The sequence below is a fragment of the Myripristis murdjan genome, chromosome 13 (genome assembly GCF_902150065.1).
Source record: "Myripristis murdjan chromosome 13, fMyrMur1.1, whole genome shotgun sequence".
NCBI classification, from domain to species: domain Eukaryota; kingdom Metazoa; phylum Chordata; class Actinopteri; order Holocentriformes; family Holocentridae; genus Myripristis; species Myripristis murdjan.
In genome coordinates this window covers 3,923,649-3,942,046 of record NC_043992.1, presented here as the reverse complement: position 1 = coordinate 3,942,046, position 18,398 = coordinate 3,923,649, and the positions used below count along the sequence as shown (strand labels likewise).

The following is an 18,398-nucleotide window of genomic DNA, read 5'->3' as shown; positions in this document are numbered from 1 at the left end:
GACACCTCTGATGTGCCAGGTTTAATGCCTGGGAAGCTACTGGACACCACACATCCTGGCAAAGGTAGCCTCAAGGGCTTTCTGTCCTCACTTCCTCTCAGGAAAAGAGGTTAAGGCTTAGAGGTGGCAGGCACTTTGCAGCACAGCAGGGGCTGCTCTCCGTGTCTGCGGCTGGATGCTGCTCACGTTTGTGTAGCTGTGGAGCGTTGAGGTCACCTGCTGCTGTTCCTCTCTCGGCCTCAGGATGGCACCAGAGGTGGCGGCAGTGGAGATTAAAGGCGGGTATAACGAGCTGTGTGACATCTGGTCTGTGGGCATCACAGCCATAGAGCTGGCAGAGCTGCAGCCGCCACTTTTTGATGTCCACCCTCTGCGGTAAACACACACACACACACACACACACACACACACAGGCACAAATATAACACTGCACAACATCAGAGCTTCTTTCTGAAAAGAGAGATCCGCCATTTAAGTCAAACTGACACTTTATTTACTACTAAACTGCTATTATTATTGTTATTAAGCCACTATTAAATCTATGTGTCATCATAAGATGTTTCCATATAAAATATGTATTCATTTGAAGGTGTCTTTTGTGTGTCAGTTACACAACAGAAGTTCTGTAGTTCCAACAATAACTGTGTGTGGTAGTGTGGATTAGAGCTAATGCACATAAATACACACACACACACACACATAAAGGTTTTGATTCACTGCGGTGTGTTTTTCTGTCTCCAGCGTCCTGTTTCTCATGTCCAAGAGCGGCTACCAGCCTCCAAAACTGAAGGATAAGTCTAAATGGTAAGGAAAAACAACATATCCCAGTTTACATGAGGGTTAACCACAAGGCCAGGCCAGAAAATATGGGCCAGGAAAAAGATCTTATACAATACAAATCAGTCAATCAAATCAATTCTGCTCCTGCATTTACCCTGAAACTTATTTTTCATTTTAATTTAGTTTTTATTGACTATTTGCACATAGAAATTATTTTTTAAAAACTGCAAAAACAAATTTGAACTGTGCAGGTCAGATAAAGACAGAAAAAATGATGCACATAAAAATATTTGGCCCCCAAAATTGAAAAGTTAGAACTGAAAACAGAGAATGGGCTTTATTCAACACTTGGAAAAGTCATTCTTTAAAAGGCACTGCAAAACACTTCAGCCACAAAAGATAGAAAAATTCCCCATTTTTTTAATGCCATGCTTTTGTGAAACACTGATTACATTTGCCGCTGTTTTACTGGTTTCTACTGTCCACAGGTCGTCCATGTTCTATAACTTTGTGAAGTGCATGTTGGTGAGGAACCCCAAGAAGAGACCCAGCGCCTCAAAGATGCTCTCGGTCAGTCCCAGGCCAGACTGAGCTAGTCTGACATGAGTCTGTGTAAATACACAACACGCTACAATCACACGAATAAGAGAGGATGGAAAACAAGTAATAAATGACATGTTGCAGTTTCATTAAGCTACAGAAACTGATGACTGTTGATTTATCTGTACATATTGCATTTACTGCATTAAATCAACCCTTATATTGACACTACAAACACCCGGGGATCTGAGTGTCTTAAACAGAAGGCCAGCAAGCGTCAATGTAATTATGATTAATTTTTCTCTAAAAATAAACAGACTGAAAGTTGCTTGAAAGCAAAAAGTGAAAGTTTGTGAATGCTTGAAGGAGCAAAAGCCTGTAGGCTAAAATGTAGTTATATGCAGTGGGTTTCAAGCGGTGACTCACTCTCTTGCTCTCGTCTCTCTGTCCTCCACCCTCTCCCTCTCGCCTCCCTCTCCTCCTGCAGCACATGTTTGTGACGCAGCAGTGTCTGACCCAGGAGCTGACCCTGGACCTGCTGGAGAAGCTGCGACACCCTGAGAAACTGAAGGGCTGCCTGGTGTCCGAGGAGGAGGACATGGAGGTCTGACTGCGATCTTACTGCTTTAGGTTCACACAGCGAGACGGAGGCCAGGAGCCTCTCAGTGTTTCACTCGAAACACTGAGAGACACGACACACCTTCTCTCTTTGCATTTTTACATGGCAGTGTGTTTGTTTGCTCCTCGGGGGCTTTAGTTCTGCTTTAGCTCTGGTGTCTGGCTGATGCTGAGAGGCTGTCACTGCGCTAACAGAGTGTTTTTTCCGGCTGGTCCCAGCAGGCCGTCCCCGGATCTTTACGGAGAATCCAGTCGATCAACAGACACAACCAGGCGGAGAGGACCAACTCTGACATCAGCTGTAAGACAACACACTCCCTCAGCTACAAAGTTGGAGCAAATTATGGTTTTGGAACATGATTTTTCAGCAAAGACACCGAGGGTGAACAAGGCAGTTTGTAAATATTACTGCCATAACTGCTGTAGTTGTATGAAATATATAAAATAATGAAAGTATTAATCTGAATGTTTTTGTATCATCTATGTCATGTCAAATCCAGATGTGACATGTTGCATCATAGTTGGTAATTCACAACTTTTGCCATATAGACATTTTTTTGTAATTATATTTATTAAAAGAAAATTAATTTTATAAAAATAATGATAACCTCCTCTATCAGCCAACTATTGATCTGAGTGATGAAACGTGAATACAGTTTGACTTATTCCACCAAGGATGAATGGGCTCTGCCTTGCAACTTTGCACACATGAAAATTATGCTTTTTTTCATTTTGTTAAGTTTAGAAGTCACTCAGTTCAAAAGCTGATTGCATGTACAGTGCAGTATGTCTGCGTCCTGATTCAGTTAAAGGAAGGGTTTTTTTTTGTTTGTTTGTTTTTTTTTTCAGTAAAATGACCCCTTGCAGTGTGAGAGTCCTCACTGTGGGTCGTCTTCCCACCAGACAGTTCACACACATCCTGTTGCTATTTCCTGATCTGAGCTTTCTAAAGTTCTGTCTCTGAAATCTGCCAGAAAACATATTTCACATATTCCAAATTTCAAATCAAATCCAAATTTCAGCGGCGACAGAAAAAGTTCAGTCAAAGCAGCTTACCTTGTTGCTTTAAGTCTGCAGCTTCACCAAAATTTCAAACTGGAGCTCAGAAACAAAAAAATCCAAGAAACCAACAGCAGCCTGGTGAGACTGAAATATGGCCCTCATTTCCATCCCAAAAATGCATCTTTTTTTTCAACTTAACCTTCAGTTTTGGTGAAGCGATCTGCCATGAACCCAAAGGCAGGATGGAGTTTGAGCTCTAGCGCCCTCTAGTGGTCAGAAACCTCTGACTGCAGCTTTAATGAATCAGTTTTTTGGCTGTTTTATTCAGCGGTTCGTCATTCAGGCTGCGGTGCATCGTTTCACATATTCTGCTCCATATTTAGTGGACGATCAGAGTGTTTGTGAAGGAATATCAGATCATTCTTCTGTTTGTGTCGATGACAAGTTGCTCTGTGAAGTGACTGAAATGTTCCTGTGAGGTGTTTTGCGTCCTCGCTCAGTCTCTGTGTCTTGTGTTTGTCAGTGGAGCAGATCTACACTCGCAGGCCCGTCAAGAAAGAATCTCCAGACGCAACGGTGAGTCCGTCCAGCCGTCTGCCTGACTTTTGAATTAACACCACGATGATCAAAACTGCCAAGGGGCCGTTTACATGAGGACCGTTTAGACTCAGCTGAGAAAATGTCAAATAAGCATGTAATTTTGATTTTTTTGTGATTTTTAAAGTTATTTTTATTATTATTTAAACCAAAGAAATATAGACGTACAATCAGCAATACAGAAATAAATCAAAATAATGAAGCAAGACACCATATTTACTACATTTATTTAGGACTGGCCAGTCAAGTGTAACATAATATATATACTTATTCCTTTTTTTTTCTTTTTTTTTTTTTTGTCAGTTGAGTCGAAATGGTTCTCATTTTCACAATTTCAATTATTGCAGCTTTAAGAACTGTAATGTTTATGCTTGTGATAAGACTTTTTTTTTTTCATGTGAAATGTGGAAAAAAATCAGACAACGGAATTACATAAACATTATTTATCCTAAAAACATGACCCAAAAAACTTCATAATGTTCTGTCAGATCATTACAACATTAAATGTAATTTTAATTTTTCAGTTTCATGAATGATTCAGTAGAAAGTGGCGAGTCCACCCAGTGAGAGCGAGTGTGTGTGTGTTTGTGTGTGTGTGTGTTTTACTCTTACACCCTGCCTGCTGAGCACTGATCAGACGTGTTTCATGTGTTTCTCTCAGTTACGGCCGTCATCAGGATCAACCAGCAGCAACAAGAGTCCAATGAGGTGAGCAGATCTCCTCTGACTCCAACAGAAACAGCACATGGCCTCCACAGCTAAAGATTAAACTCTCTCTCTCTCTCTCTCTCTCTCTGTTTCAGAGACCAAGACACAGACTCAGATGATGACTACGACGATGTGGACATGTAAGCAGAACAAATCACCAAATTTCACCAAATCCACAACAAAATCAGTCGGCGTATAAACAGTTTCATAACAAAATACAAAATGTAGCCTCTATTCCATTTAGCAAATATGGAGATATGTATTTAATCTTTTAGCGACTGTTCACTTGCAGAGAAACAGGGATGTTACTGTCCTCCAAAACCCGTGCTTTTCAAAGTAAGGGCGCTCCTGGCGGGGGCTTGAATAATGTCAACCCTTTGACTGTTTGTCTCTCCCGGTGTAAAGAATTGAACACTGAACTCCAACTAAAACACGTTGCCATATCAGGGTGCAAAATCACTTCAAATGGGGTCTGCAGCTTGTTGAGGTCAGCGTGGGGGGCATGAATTGTTTTATCATTTGGACTCGCAGTTGCATGTTTTAAAGTGTGTGTGTCGTTTTGGAGTGCAACTCTTCATGTACAGTTGATCTGACACCCAGCCTCTCTCTCTTGTGTCGCTCCTCCTCAGCCCCACCATCCAGGCCAGCAGGTGAGCCTCTGCACTCCAACCTCACAGCGTCTTGTCCGTGTTCATGTGTGTTCGCATCATGAAAACACTGACCCGTCTCTCTCTCTCTCTCTCTCTCCCAGCAGTCACACGATACCAGCTGATGAGATCCCACCTCCTCTTCCTCCAAAGGTGATTATATGATACCTATATCGAAAGTTACAAAAAAAAAATGTGAGATGTCTTTTTATTCCAAAAACATTCTGGACATTGTGATAGACAGACAGATACATAACATCTGTGTGTTTCTGTCTGCGTGCAGCCGAAGGCCCGTACGAGTTCAGAGGAGAGCATGACGGGGGAGGACGACCGGATGCGGAAGCCCTGCTCTCTGTACGCCCCCTCGCCTCTCATCAGGACGTCCAGCGGCACACACACACGGCCCGTGTCACGGCCACGGTCCACCAGACACACACGCTCAGGTGGGGCATCTGGCGCGCTTGGCAGCTATAGCAAAGAGGCGGCAGTAGAAGTAGAAGTACTGTTCCTCTGCTGGTATTTGACTGCAGTAGAAGTAGAAGTACTGTTCCTGTGCTGGTATTTGACTGCAGTAGAAGTAGAAGTACTGTTCCTCTGCTGGTATTTGACTGCAGTAGAAGTAGAAGTACTGTTCCTCTGCTGGTATTTGACTGCAGTAGAAGTAGAAGTACTGTTCCTCTGCTGGTATTTGACTGCAGAAGAAGTAGAAGTACTGTTCCTCTGCTGGTATTTGACTGCAGTAGAAGTAGAAGTAGTGCAGTAAAAATCTCCTGCAGTAAAAGTCCAAAGTGTCTCATTTCAAATGTCCTGGCAGTAAAAGTGACTGAGCTCCTTTTTCCAAACAGTAACTGTGTTAGCTGGGATCTTTTCCATGCAGTTAGAAAAGGAAGAGAGAACACGCTGCACACTACATGCTTTTAAAGGGGCATTACGCTAAACTGAAGTGAGGACCCTGGAGACTCAACTGACACATGTGGAATAAGGGCATAATGTGATGGTTGAGTCTACATGGTCCACACTTATTACACTTTTTTGCCATTTGAGTCTAAATGGTCCTCACTGCAGTTTTTCCATTGTGCAACTTTTATTGTGAAATTTGGAAAATGACAAAAAGTAGAATCAACAAAGTAGAAGCAGCTTCCTCTTGTCATCTGTGCTGATTGGGCTTTTATTGTGAAAGGTTCCACAGTCTGTCATTGATCATTTGTTCTCTGTAATGGATCTGATTTAAAATGTAGTGAAGGACACAACTCAAATTACTGAATATTCCAAAAAAATACTCAATTAAATACTTAATTACATTAACAGGAGTAAATGAAACTAGTTACTTCCACCTAAGAAAATGAAAAATAGTTCTTGCGAGCGTGTGAGCCCAAGAACAACAAAACAACAGAAATGACACAAATGCACACACACGTGTATATAAACATCAACACTTTCTCACTTTGTGTGTGTGTGTGTGTGTGTGTGTGGGCGCATGTGTGTGCATGCACTCCAGACCCTATACCTGTCCCGGTCCAGCAGATTGACACCCCAGCAGACCTCCTGCCTCCTGAACTTCCTCCCAAAGACCCGCGCAGGAGGCAGCATCTAGAACACAAAAAGGTAGAACAGAAAAACATCTTTTTTTTTTTTTTTTATTTTAAATGAGAGCCGACATCCACACATCAGCATTCTGTTCCTTTTCCTGTTTTTGTTGTTTTGTACTCAACATTTCCTGTACATCGCTCATGAGTGCCTGATAATTGCCTTAAATTTTACTGTCATGCAAATGAATAAAACCCGTGTGCACAATCATGCAGCGGTTTCTACTGGAACAGGAGCTCACCACCACCTGCATGAGCCGAGTGCAGCACAAATATCCCTTCGCATTAAAATACAGAAATAATGGCAGCAAATTATCATCTCCTGGCAGATATAGCCTGATATGTGCAGGATGCAGATATTTACTGCCATCATGGAGGGAATTTGCATGTTTTAGCCCATTTTCTGCAGGCCACATGCACTTTATATTACAACTGGCCCTGTGAATGCCTTTTGAATGTGTTTTTCCATTTTTTCCATTCATTTCAGCACGATATGAAAATATTATGAACATTTTAGACTTGAGACTTGCTTTAGATAGGTTATCCATCGCAGTCAACATTCTGTCTGGGCTTATTCTTGATGTTTTTTGTCAAAGTTATGATTGCATGGTAATTCTGCTTATTGCCCGTGCTGAATTGAAAAGTCTTCAAGTAATGATGGTAATAATGATGTGTAGGCCACCAAGGAAATGGACTGATGGATGGATTTCAGTGTCATTTCGTATTTTCTGTGACTGACAGCTTCCCAAATGCTTTATGAATTGTCCTCATGCGGTAACTACCGGCCCTGTGCTACCTCCTGTAGCTGGCCATGTGTTTCTCTGACTGATGGAGAGCTCATGAACACTGCGTTCCTCTCTGTTCATTGTACCTGATTGAACTAAATTCATAAATGAACTAAAAAACGTCCATGACTTCTCAAATTGGACAAAAAATGTTAGCCGGAGCTGCAGAAATTTTTAAGTGTAGTTTTATCAACTGAATGTTTTGATATTAAAAAAAAAAAGAATTGAGAGGATACTGAAAAATCTACCAAGGTACAATTTGCTTTGGAAAATGGGTAATGTATTAAATGAGCTAATACGCCTCAGCAGCTCACCTGGTAGAGCGCGTACCACCTGTCAAGGCTGAGTTCTGATCGCAGCGTCCTGGGTTCCAATCCTTTACTGTGCATCGTCCTTCCTGTCTCTCTCTACTGTGACTGTCAAATAAAGCAGAAATGTCAAAAAAAAAAAAAAAAAAAAAAAAAAAAAACAGCTAAATGTGCAAAAACACTGGAATGCTCCTTCATTGTGTCATGCAGCGCTCATGGTGAGGTTTTTGCTCTCATTGCCAGGAGCCTGCAGAGTGTATGAGTCCCATCCTGAAGAAGCCTCCTGTGAGTTTCATTTGTCTCTCAGTAGAAACAACCTTTAAGTGTCTGATCTGAGCTGCTGATCTGAAATGATTTCACATGTGTTTACAGGATCTTATCTCATTGTTTTATCAGTGCTGCAGTTCCAGAGTGTTACAGATGGATCGTTAAAAAAAACACTTTAATTACTATGAAAAATAAGAATCTTTGATTGTCTCTGAATATGGCACAAGTCAGTTGTTAGAAGAGAAATAAAGTGCATCATAATAATAGTTGAATGAGATCAATGTGTTGGTTTTGAAATATTGTGATTTTGGATTATCAGGTTATATTGAGGTAGAGTGCAGTTCACTTCAAAAAAATCGACAAACCAGCTGGCAAAACTGCTACGCTGTTAATACTTCCTGTCTTTAATATTCTACCCCAGAAAGTTCTCATTTTTTAAATTGTTTTTATTTTTTATTGTTATTTTTTAATCTGTAATCCAAACCACATAACGAAAAGGTTTTTTCAAAGGAATAAACAACGCAAGTAACACTACATACAACATAAGCTCAAATAAGCACTGTCAGATCATTGATATGTAGATGTAACACACTTTTTTATTTAAAAAAAAAAAAGACCTTATCATACCAATCCAAGCCTCTCTTGCCTAATGCACATTGCTTAATATTGCAAAACTTATCTATCATTATGGGTAAACGTCATTATTTTGTATGCCAATGGTCTTAAAAAAGCTAATAACTATGTGAAATGTCTAAGGGACATTTTAATGAGCTTCACCATCAACACATTTAGATAGATAGATAGATACTTTATTCATCCCGCAGGAAATTCATCTCATCAACTTTAAGAGCGCTGCAGGCGCCAGCTTTTTTTTTTTTTTTTAGCAAAGCAAGTGTATATTTATGTAGGTAATCCAGTTGAAGCTGCTTGTTAAATGATATGTCTGCCCCACTCCCACCTTCCAGGCCTACTTCAAAAAGGTTTTCCACGGCTGTCCTCTCAAAGTCAACTGTTCCACAACCTGGGAAAACCCAGCCACCAAAGGTTAGTGATAAATTTGATAAGATGTTGCTGCCTATTATTGAAGAAATACTCCACTATTTTGAGTAAAATCGCCCTTTTCCAACTTCCCCAGACTGAGACCAGATGTTGAACACCATCTTCACCTCTGTATGTCCAGTGGTTCAGTTCCTATGTCTGGCATTTTCTGTTAGCTTAGCATAAAGACTTGAAGTCAATGGGAGTCATTAGCCTGGCTCCATCAAAGTGAAAAAACAAAACTCACAGCAGCAGCTCTGAAGCTCTACCTTCAGCAGCACTGTGATGAGGTGAAAATGGTGTCCAACATCTGGTCTCAGTCTGGGGATGTCGGGAAAAGAGGATTTTGCCTGAAGTGCTGGTGTTTTCCTTAAAGCTGTCTGTTAACTTGTCCGTCCCTCTCTCCCTGCCGTCCCTTCAGAGCAGCATCTGATCCTGGGAGCAGAGGAGGGAATCTACACCCTCAACCTCAATGGCTCCGAGGCCACCATGGAGCTGGTACGACCTGAATCCAATTTACAGTAGAGCTGATGTGCAGCGTTGTGTAAAGGTTGGGTTGGGACCAGGACGGGGGTCAGAGTAAGGCAAGGCGAGGTCTGTTTGTGCAGCCACTCCCAGCAGGCCGAGCGGCGGCCTGGCAGTCTGGCAGTTCCTGGTTCAGATCAGGGTGACCACATGAGAATGGGTGAAATTTGTAACAGAAGGATTGGGGATGGGCGTGGTCACATGGCTACGGTGGGCGTGGCCTCCAGTACGTTACGTTCAGTGTCAACAAACTGGAACAGTAACACACATGAAAGTCAAAAGTCAACACTAAAATGTGTTATTTTTGTTCATGAACATGAAGTCAACTGTCTGTCATTTGAAAAAGAAACACTGACTGTTGAATGTAACAGTGTGTAAAACATTATCCAGTTCACTGAATTCATTTGATTCAATTTCATTTGATGTATTTTATCAGAGCAGTGCCTGTCACATCTCTCTGCATGACCTTCATGTCAGCTGTAAGTCATGTAGGTCACAGATATGACAGTGTCCGTCTGTGGGAAACACCAAATTCATGTCTCACAACAAGCAGCAAGTCATGTTTTATTAAGCGATAACCAATCAAAACTCGAGCCTAGCCTGATTTTCAGGACAAACAGGACAGGATTGGGGATTTGGGGTGACTGCCCTAGCTCAGATTAAGATTAAAATGGGGCCCTGGGTGAATTTGGAGGAACCAGTGTGTGTGAGAGTGGCTGGTCATGTTGGCTCCTGTGTTTCACATGTAAAGTGAAACACTGGAGGTCGGCAGTTTGACAGCCTGATACCGTGTCCATTTAACCAGATAAGCTTTCAGCGTGTATACAGAGAGTAAAATCTATTTGGCATTGTGTCTGAAAACAAAGTTTGAACTGATGGAGGTGTTTTGAAAAGAGATGCTGAGTCAGTTAATGGAGGGATGGATGAATGCACTCTCTCTCTCTCTCTCTCTCTCTCTCTCTCTTTCAGCTCTATCCAGGGAAGTGTACCTGGGTCTACACCATTAGCAATGTCCTCATGTCTGTATCAGGTAAATCAAAAGGCTGCTCAGTTTAGAGTTTATCCTAATGTAGCTGTGCTGCTCTGTTCCCGACTGTATGATCATACTGCAAAATATGCCTGTACCTCAGTGGAGGCTGCCATGTTAACAAAGTTACTGTGGAGCTGCTAATAAAACAGTATATGTTGTTTCACAGCTTATCCCAGTTAACTCTTCTATGGCTCTTATATGCATCTTCTGCATGGCTTACTGTAGCTGTGCCACTGAACTGACAAGTGGACACAACAAACTGGACCAACCATGCAGGGAACTCTATTAACCTGATCTCTGCTTCTTTGTTTAGCTTTCTCTTATTGGCTGGAAGGATCGTATTCTTCCATTAGTCAGCAGCTGAGTTTTAGTTGTGCAAACGTCTTTAAGAGGCTGAGCTGCTCTCCCGGCAGAAAGACGGGAGAGGCTAAATTGACATATTGGACATGCATGCCTGCCCCACCCGCCTCTGATTGGCTCGTAATCGTTGCCTTCATTGGTTAGCCTATCCGGAAAATCAGTTTAGGCTTTTCCAGCAGTAAAGGGTGGAGCCAAAAAAAAAAAAAATCACAGTTTTTTAGAGAAGTGTCCAGCTGCAGCCTGCAACCCCAGGGGGCTGGGTGTCTCTCGTCCTGATGTGGCCGTGTGTCACGAGGTTATTACAGTTAACTAAAACTCAACAAAGTGCTAAAACTAGGTGTGAAAAAAACATTTTGGTTAACTGAAATAAAAATAAAAACTAGACTAGACTTTACAAAAAAGAAACAAAATTAACTGAAAGAATGTTGTGCACTTACAAAATGAACTGAGCTAAAATCAAAGTGTGTATGCAGTTTAGTGCTGCTGTGGGTCAGGTTGGTCAGATGTGTGAGCAGCATGAGCAGGCCTTGGTGCTGAGGTTTACTGAGATGTGAATACCTACTGTGACAAACACCGCCCATATTAGAATAAAAAACTAAGTCACACTAACACTGACACTGAGGTGTTTGTCAGGCCGTCTACCTCGTGACCAGCCTCTGTGACTAGTTTAGTAAAGAAAATGAACTTTCAAACTGTGTTGTTTTGTGCACACAGGTAAATCTTCCCAGCTTCACTCCCATTTGCTGAAGGAGTTATACGAACAGGCACGAAAAGACCACAGGATGGTCGCCTTGCCAACGCACCGACTGTTACCTAGGTAACGCCATACTCTGTCTTTCTTTCCTTCTGATTCACTTCCAGTTTCTGTCGCTCTTTTGTTCCCAAAGATTTGAAAAGTTGGCCTCAAAACTTGACCATCTCTGCATGTTATCAGCAACTTTGTCAGTCTGACCTGCTTCAGTTTGATCTAATTTTTTGGCACTTTCAGGAAATATGCAGTGACGTGTAAAATACCAGACACCAAAGGCTGCAAGACCTGCTCAGCTGGTGAGAAAATCTACAGCGTTATGCCACATGATGACTTTTTAAAGCTTATGTCAGGGCAGAGACTGTTGGCATGAGTTTTAATTTTAGAAATGATTTCCCTGCGCTGTAATAGAGGCGCACAGGGGTGTGTGTTTATACTCTTCTTGTAATCAGCTGCTCAGTCAGAGCATGTTTCAGTTACAGACACACTGCACCATGATCATTTGAATTTTAGCTGGTTAATTTTTCATGGACAAGTCTCCACATCTCTTTTCGTGTGTTTTAAAAGGCTTGTTAGTGTCTTCACTCCATCCTTTGAAACTAAAAGACACTACTAGCTGAAAGCTATCCACAGCGCTGAAAGCCCAGCTATTATTTTGGATACATTAGTAGAAACAAAGGATGAATGTGCTGTTTGTGTGTCTGGTTCAAACAAATAACCAGGTAAAGCTGTAAATGTTATGTGCTCTCCTGCAGCGGGCAAACTGCAGCACGGCTGTGTGTTCCTGTGCTGTGCTCTGGAGTCGACGGTGGTGCTGCTGCAGTGGTACGAGCCCATGCACAAGTTCATGCTCATCAAGGTGTGTGTGCAAAGCTCTGCTTTAGAAAAGCACTTTTCCTCAGGAGGGCACAAGGCAGCCTTCAAGAGCTGAAATCTTTTTGGCTGCTGCGCTGGGCCACTTTCCACATTACAGCAGCTGAGAGTTACAGGAAAAAACATATAATGCAGTGTAGCAAATGAATGCAATTTAATTTTTAATTTTTTTTTTTTTTTTTTTTTTTTTTTTTTTTGCATTTTTGCTTCATTTAACAGTTACAGTAGAGAGACAGGAAGGACAGGGGAGGGATGTACATGCTCTTTTCTGCTGAGCCACCAGGGCGCCTCAAAATAAGGGCAATTTAGATAAAGATATACAAAAATATATAGAATATGATATAGAGTATGAGAATGTGCCAGGAAACATTCTGCACAGTGTGTGCAGTGTGACGTAGCCTGCAGTTTGACGCAATGAGTTCAAATTTATCAGCGGATCATCCCATCACATTATCTGGCTGCGCGCCCGTCCCATATTTCTTGATCCTCCTTTACCATCAAATGAAATAACCAAGAATGCCAAAAAAATCCCTTTTTATTATTCTTTAATTAAGCAGCCACTTTGAGAGTGTCATTACTAAATGAGATATCCACCTTTTGAAAACACCAAGTCCCATAAAACAGCTGCTGGCATGGAAGTAAACCTTTTATGGGTTGTTATTAAATTTATGAGCTCTCTTCAGACCTTTGCTAAGGAAACGGTGAGGCTCCTGAGGACACCGTCGCCTGTGTCCTCAGTTATTGTCTGTCCTGTAACTAAAAGATCAACATTTAAATGTCCTTGAGCCCCTGTGTATCTACATCTGGGACAAAGTTAAAACAGTTTTTTATTTGCCATTCGTTTTTAATTCTTATTTTGTTTTTAATTGCTGTCAGTTCAGAGTTTCAGTTAGTTTCCACAGTGGGTTTGCTTGTTTCAGTTTAGTTTTTATTGTTTAAAAATGTTTAGTTTTAGTAGTTTACTTTTTAAGATAATTTTGGGGGTGTTTGTCAGGGGCAAGATTTAAGACTAAAGATTAAGACTAAAACTAAAGACATTTTCCTCCCTTTTTATTTTATTTTAGCTTGTTTTGTACGTACACAATATCGTCTCAGTTAGTTTTCGTTTTTTTTCTAAAATCTAGTTTTTGTTTCTGTTTCAGTTCACTGAAGTGTTTTTTCCACATCTAGCTTCAGTTTCTAGTTTAGTTTCAGTGCACTATAATAACTGTGGTGTGGATCAGATGGAAACATCAGCTAAATGCCAAAAATTGTTTAAAAGAGAATTAATTTAAAGTTGTAAAAAAACAATCCAATCCAAAAGTGCTGTTTGAAACTGAGAAGTGGAGTCACTCATTTATTTCTCTCCATGTTTGTGGTCCTCGGCTCGGGCAGCACTTCGACTTCCCGCTGCCCAGCGTGCTGCCCGTGTTTCAGATGCTGGTGGTGCCGCAGCAGGACTACCCTCTGGTCTGTATTGGGGTGTCCCGGGGCTCCAGCCCCAACCAGCCAATCATCATGGAGAACATCAACCTCAACTCTAACACTTCCTGGTTCACCAACACCGGCCTGGGTGAGTGCAAGTCACATTTATTTGCGCCATAATAAATAAAATAAAAAAAAATCAGTGAGTTCATGTGTGCAAGTAGCCACAATATCTGCTTTTATTCAGATAATGTTACGTTTTACACTGAGGGTGGGTGTTTGTGTGTGTGTGTGTGTGTGTGTGTGTGTGTCTACTTGCAGAGAAACGTAGTGCTGACACAGTGCAAGTGAACCAGCTGGACAGCAGCTCACTGCTCGTCCTCATAGAGAGTAAGTAAACAGACTTTCATTTAACGTCTGTCTTTCATGGTAGAGGGTTCTACATGCAGAGTATTTCTTGTTACATCATTATATGTGTATATTTACCATATTAGGATTAGTCCCACTGACAAACCAGCTACAGCTGGGATTAGACTAGTGTATTATTTTACCGTTATATTGGGCCAAAGTACCTGATATCTGCACCTCCATGTCTTCTGGCTCTGATATGAAAGAGGTTATTCTCTAGCTCTTGTAATATTGTTTTACAGTATCTCTCTCATCCTTTATTCATTTATTTATGGTTTATTTGATAGGGACCAATACAGTGTACACAGACAAACTGAAAACAGCTATCCAGTGCAGATATCGTCCTGTTTGCATTGGATGCTATCTTGCAGCACCTGTCCCTAGAAGGGCTTTTGTAAAAATGAGAGATTAAAATGACATTTAAAAAAAGAATAGAAGGTAAACTGTTTACAGCAAGATGCAATAAAACACACACTTAGCAGTAACAGAACTACAGAAAGTCAGACAGAGACAGAGTTGTCAACAGAGAGAAAAACCTGAGCCCAGGTTTGCTGCTGAGTGAACCAGCATCTGGTAGCTCTGTTAAAACTGGTGAAGTTTGCAGCAAATTTCAGTAGATCAGGCAGCGAACTCCAGGACAGAAGAACGTGTGTGAGCAGACGGCGTATTGCAGAGTGGCCACCTGAAGCTGCTGCGCTGGATGTGCTGCAGCTCGCCAGTCTCCTGACGTGTTTGCACAGAGGCCAAGGAGCAACTCCATGTAGACATCACTTTTACTTTGCATCAGCAATATGCTCACTGTTCACTTCATGGAGTTATGAATGTCTACTTTCTGATGCTTACAGAGAGTTTAACTTGTTACTGGTTACTAGTTTGAGCTGTTATACATCACAAACTAACCATGATTAGATATTTTAGATAAAAATACAACACAAGTGTGTGTTGTAGATAAGTCTGTTTTTTCTTTTTTCTTTTCATTGAGACTTTAACAGATAGAGCTAACTGTAGGTATAAGGGCATGAGGTATGAGTGGCCCATATCCCACAGATGTATGAAGTCATGGAGCAGAATCAAACTGTGCTCCTGTATGGGATAAACACATCAGACAAATGTTACATGTTAAATGAGTCATGTGATGAATTTTGTGTCCCGCTTAGATGGGAGCGGCTGACTCCTTTTCCCTCTGTCCTCCACAGAGTCAGTACATGTAGTCGGCCTAGAGGGGGAGCTGAAGAGCAGCAGGACTGTGCCACATGAAACCAGCTTCAATTTTGATGTGGAGGCTATAGGTGAGAATATTCTCCTGCAGGGACGCAGCTATGGATCATGGGGGCCTGGAGGCCTCCGTGTCCCTTCACCAGTCGATTACGGACACATCGTCAGTGGAACTACTATGTTTTGGGTATTAACCTGATAGCATTAATAATGTGCCTTAAAGGAATACTCCAAAGGTTTTTCGGCAAAATCCCCAGACTGAGACCAGATGTTGGACACCGTTTTCACCTCTGAATGTCCAGTGGCTCAGTTCCTGTTGGAGTGTAGATACCCAAGCTGAGTCGGTCACGTTCTGACAAAAATTTTGTTTTGGGTTGAATTCAGTCACATTGATGAAATTTTAGATTTTACTCTGCAAGAAAAACCTACACCAAATTTTATTCTTGCTGTCTTAGTTAAGGGACAAACAATGGCTGCTGTAGGCTAATCAATTTTTTATATATGCAGTTTTAAAGATTTTGAGAAAACTCAACATGACAGTCTGCAGTGTTTATACATTTGCACTTGGGAACCACAAAAGGCCTTTTTGTCTGAACGTTTTAAGGGCCACACCTCAGCCTGATTTCCTGAGACATCTGGACCCCCTCGCTCCAAATATGGCCTCCAGTAAATATCTATGTATCTGTCTCTCTGTGTCTGTCTATCTGTCTGTGTGTCTGTCTGTCCAGTGTATTTTGAGGACACGCTGCTGGCAGTGTGGCGTCACGGCTGGCAGAGGAGAGGTGAAGGTTTCACTGAGGTGCTGGAGGAAGCCTCCGACCCCAGGAAGCTCTACAGACTGGTGGGCTCGGACAGGTTCGTCCCACTTCCTCTTGTTTGGGTTTTGCTCTCCCATCTGTGTTGCTAAGCTCTCATCTCTGTGGTGTTTGTGCACTGCACTCCCCAGACATCGCCTGTCAGTCAAACAGTGTGGGCGGGACTGTGACAGAGTTTGAGTTTCTCTTCTGTCTGTCTCTTCAGCCATGGTGGCTGTCGCTGCTCATACTGACTATTCAGAACTATTCAGTTCTTCTTCTTGAGTTTATAAAAAAAAAGGTCAGCAGGAAAAGAGCTACCAAACACAGAGTAAAAGTACAAGTAAAGTACAAGTAAAAGCTTTCATAAATGAGATATGGGTTGAATCACTATTGTGTTATGTTACACAACAGTAAATGGTGACAAAATGAATTAATTCAATGAATGTAGTAATGGATTACTCATTTAAATTTTCCATTTTAAGTATTTGGTTGATACAATTATCCAAGTCAGCTTAAGGAAGTGGAACAGGAGGAGATTTCTTTAATTAATATTAGGGTCAGGCATAAGGTCACCATTGAAGCTTAGGTTAGGGTTGGGTTTGTTTTCAGCTTTTTGAGGTGAAAATTACATGATTTGACTTTCCATTGTTATCAAGAACAGACAAATGTTCACTTGACCATGTAACTACTTAGAATGAGGAATATTATGAGGAAATGTGAATTTACCTACTTGTTATGAGTGTGGAAAGCAAAAGTAATTAGATTTTCTCAAATAGCACATAAAACTGGTCAGAAGATGAATTTAGAGGCATTGATTCTTTGTGCTGGTTTGTACTTTTACATTCAAGTGGTCTCCTATCTCTAATTTTTGACTTAATATGAATTTACCTTAGTAAGATTTTACATCAGTCTAACGTGCTTGACCCTCTTGCTGCAGGATGGTTGTCTTGGAGACGCGGCAAGTCGACGACCAATCGGGGATGTGCAACCTGTATGTGTTGGAAATTGCTGAGAACTACGTCCTGTTGCCCTGACTGCCCCAGGCAGAGGGCATCATGGGAAACCCTCCTGTCCTCCTCTGACAGCCTCTGTTCAGGACTCGAGGCACTCGGGGAGAGGGAACGGACACGTTACACATCAACATTTGGGTCCATTGTGATCTGTCACAGTTAGCTGTGACATATTTGGATGTGTCTTTGCCAAAGTGTTTTATTTTCTAATGTGTGGAGGCAATATATTGTGGGGAAATGGTGATAGGATGCTGCATATTCATCATCATCATCATCATCGTCATTATCATATTCAAGGGACTGTGTTGTGGCGCTCATCCCTCAATCTGGTGGGAGTCTGACGTTATTCCATCATCATTTCCATTTGGTTTGTGAAACTGAGACAATCTCCATAATGTGGGTTCACTGTGACAGCCCTACATGGACTATTAGGAAGGAAAACAGCTTTGTTTCCTCTGTCACAGCGCAGGGAGGAGCAGCAACAGCCTGCAAGGACTAAACTGTATGTCCACTCACATCTATTCACTTTCACTCATATAAAAAGACTGCCTTTGTTCAGGCCGTGTGTTCTGTATACTGGGTTTGTATGTCAATGTTGGATCAAATGCACTGCAGCTACACTGTAATAAAGTTAATTAAGATAAGATAAGGTGATCGTTATTGATTTCGGATGGGAAATTGGGTAAATCAGTTAAAGGTAATGAAAGGTTAGAGTTAATTAAAAATTTGTTAGTGTGGTTGAGTGATCTGATGGTTGCTTTTTGCAAGCAATGTTATTAGCTGTGTGTGTGTGGTGAGGGCTGTGCATGTGTGTGTATGCATGAATGCATGCCTGATTGTGTGCAATGTGTGTGTATGGATGTTATGTAATGAATAAGATGATGTATAATAGCCCTCAACACCCTCATAGCCCTCACTGATGCTTTCAATTTGTTCATCACATGCTAACTAAAAAGTATGGAAAGAGATTAGTGCCAGCAGATTTGATCTGCACAAGCCTGAATTGATCTGCTCATGTTTAACAGCTGGATTTAATGCAAGACCTATGCTGTGTAAATTGATACAATTCAATTTCCTGCGTTAGAAAGGAATTGAGAAAAAACAAACCTAAGATCACATCTAAAACTAGTCATTGCAATTACATTGCCATCC

At 41.5% G+C, this 18,398-nt stretch overlaps 1 protein-coding gene across 3 annotated transcripts in view; it reads left to right on the top strand.

The window, feature by feature from the left end:
- Positions 1-17,857, top strand: part of map4k1 (mitogen-activated protein kinase kinase kinase kinase 1) — a 49,581-nt gene extending 31,724 nt beyond the window's left edge. Inside the window, exons 9-32 of one of the 3 annotated variants that reach the window (XM_030066932.1) lie at positions 244-375; positions 742-804; positions 1,269-1,350; positions 1,808-1,924; positions 2,161-2,239; positions 3,464-3,516; positions 4,199-4,245; positions 4,341-4,385; positions 4,875-4,895; positions 4,997-5,045; positions 5,176-5,335; positions 6,391-6,497; positions 7,815-7,856; positions 8,804-8,882; positions 9,298-9,374; positions 10,371-10,431; positions 11,506-11,608; positions 11,780-11,838; positions 12,295-12,398; positions 13,787-13,964; positions 14,138-14,206; positions 15,421-15,513; positions 16,168-16,294; positions 17,174-17,857. In XM_030066932.1, the coding sequence (XP_029922792.1) occupies positions 244-375; positions 742-804; positions 1,269-1,350; positions 1,808-1,924; positions 2,161-2,239; positions 3,464-3,516; positions 4,199-4,245; positions 4,341-4,385; positions 4,875-4,895; positions 4,997-5,045; positions 5,176-5,335; positions 6,391-6,497; positions 7,815-7,856; positions 8,804-8,882; positions 9,298-9,374; positions 10,371-10,431; positions 11,506-11,608; positions 11,780-11,838; positions 12,295-12,398; positions 13,787-13,964; positions 14,138-14,206; positions 15,421-15,513; positions 16,168-16,294; positions 17,174-17,270 (2,044 nt within the window). In that variant the 3' untranslated portion in view covers positions 17,271-17,857. Of the gene's footprint in view, positions 1-243; positions 376-741; positions 805-1,268; positions 1,351-1,807; positions 1,925-2,157; positions 2,240-3,463; positions 3,517-4,198; positions 4,246-4,340; positions 4,386-4,874; positions 4,896-4,996; positions 5,046-5,175; positions 5,336-6,390; positions 6,498-7,814; positions 7,857-8,803; positions 8,883-9,297; positions 9,375-10,370; positions 10,432-11,505; positions 11,609-11,779; positions 11,839-12,294; positions 12,399-13,786; positions 13,965-14,137; positions 14,207-15,420; positions 15,514-16,167; positions 16,295-17,173 lie in introns of all 3 variants that reach the window. The other 2 variants (XM_030066934.1, XM_030066931.1) reach the window with 2 other exon arrangements.
- Positions 17,858-18,398: the final 541 nt, after the last annotated feature.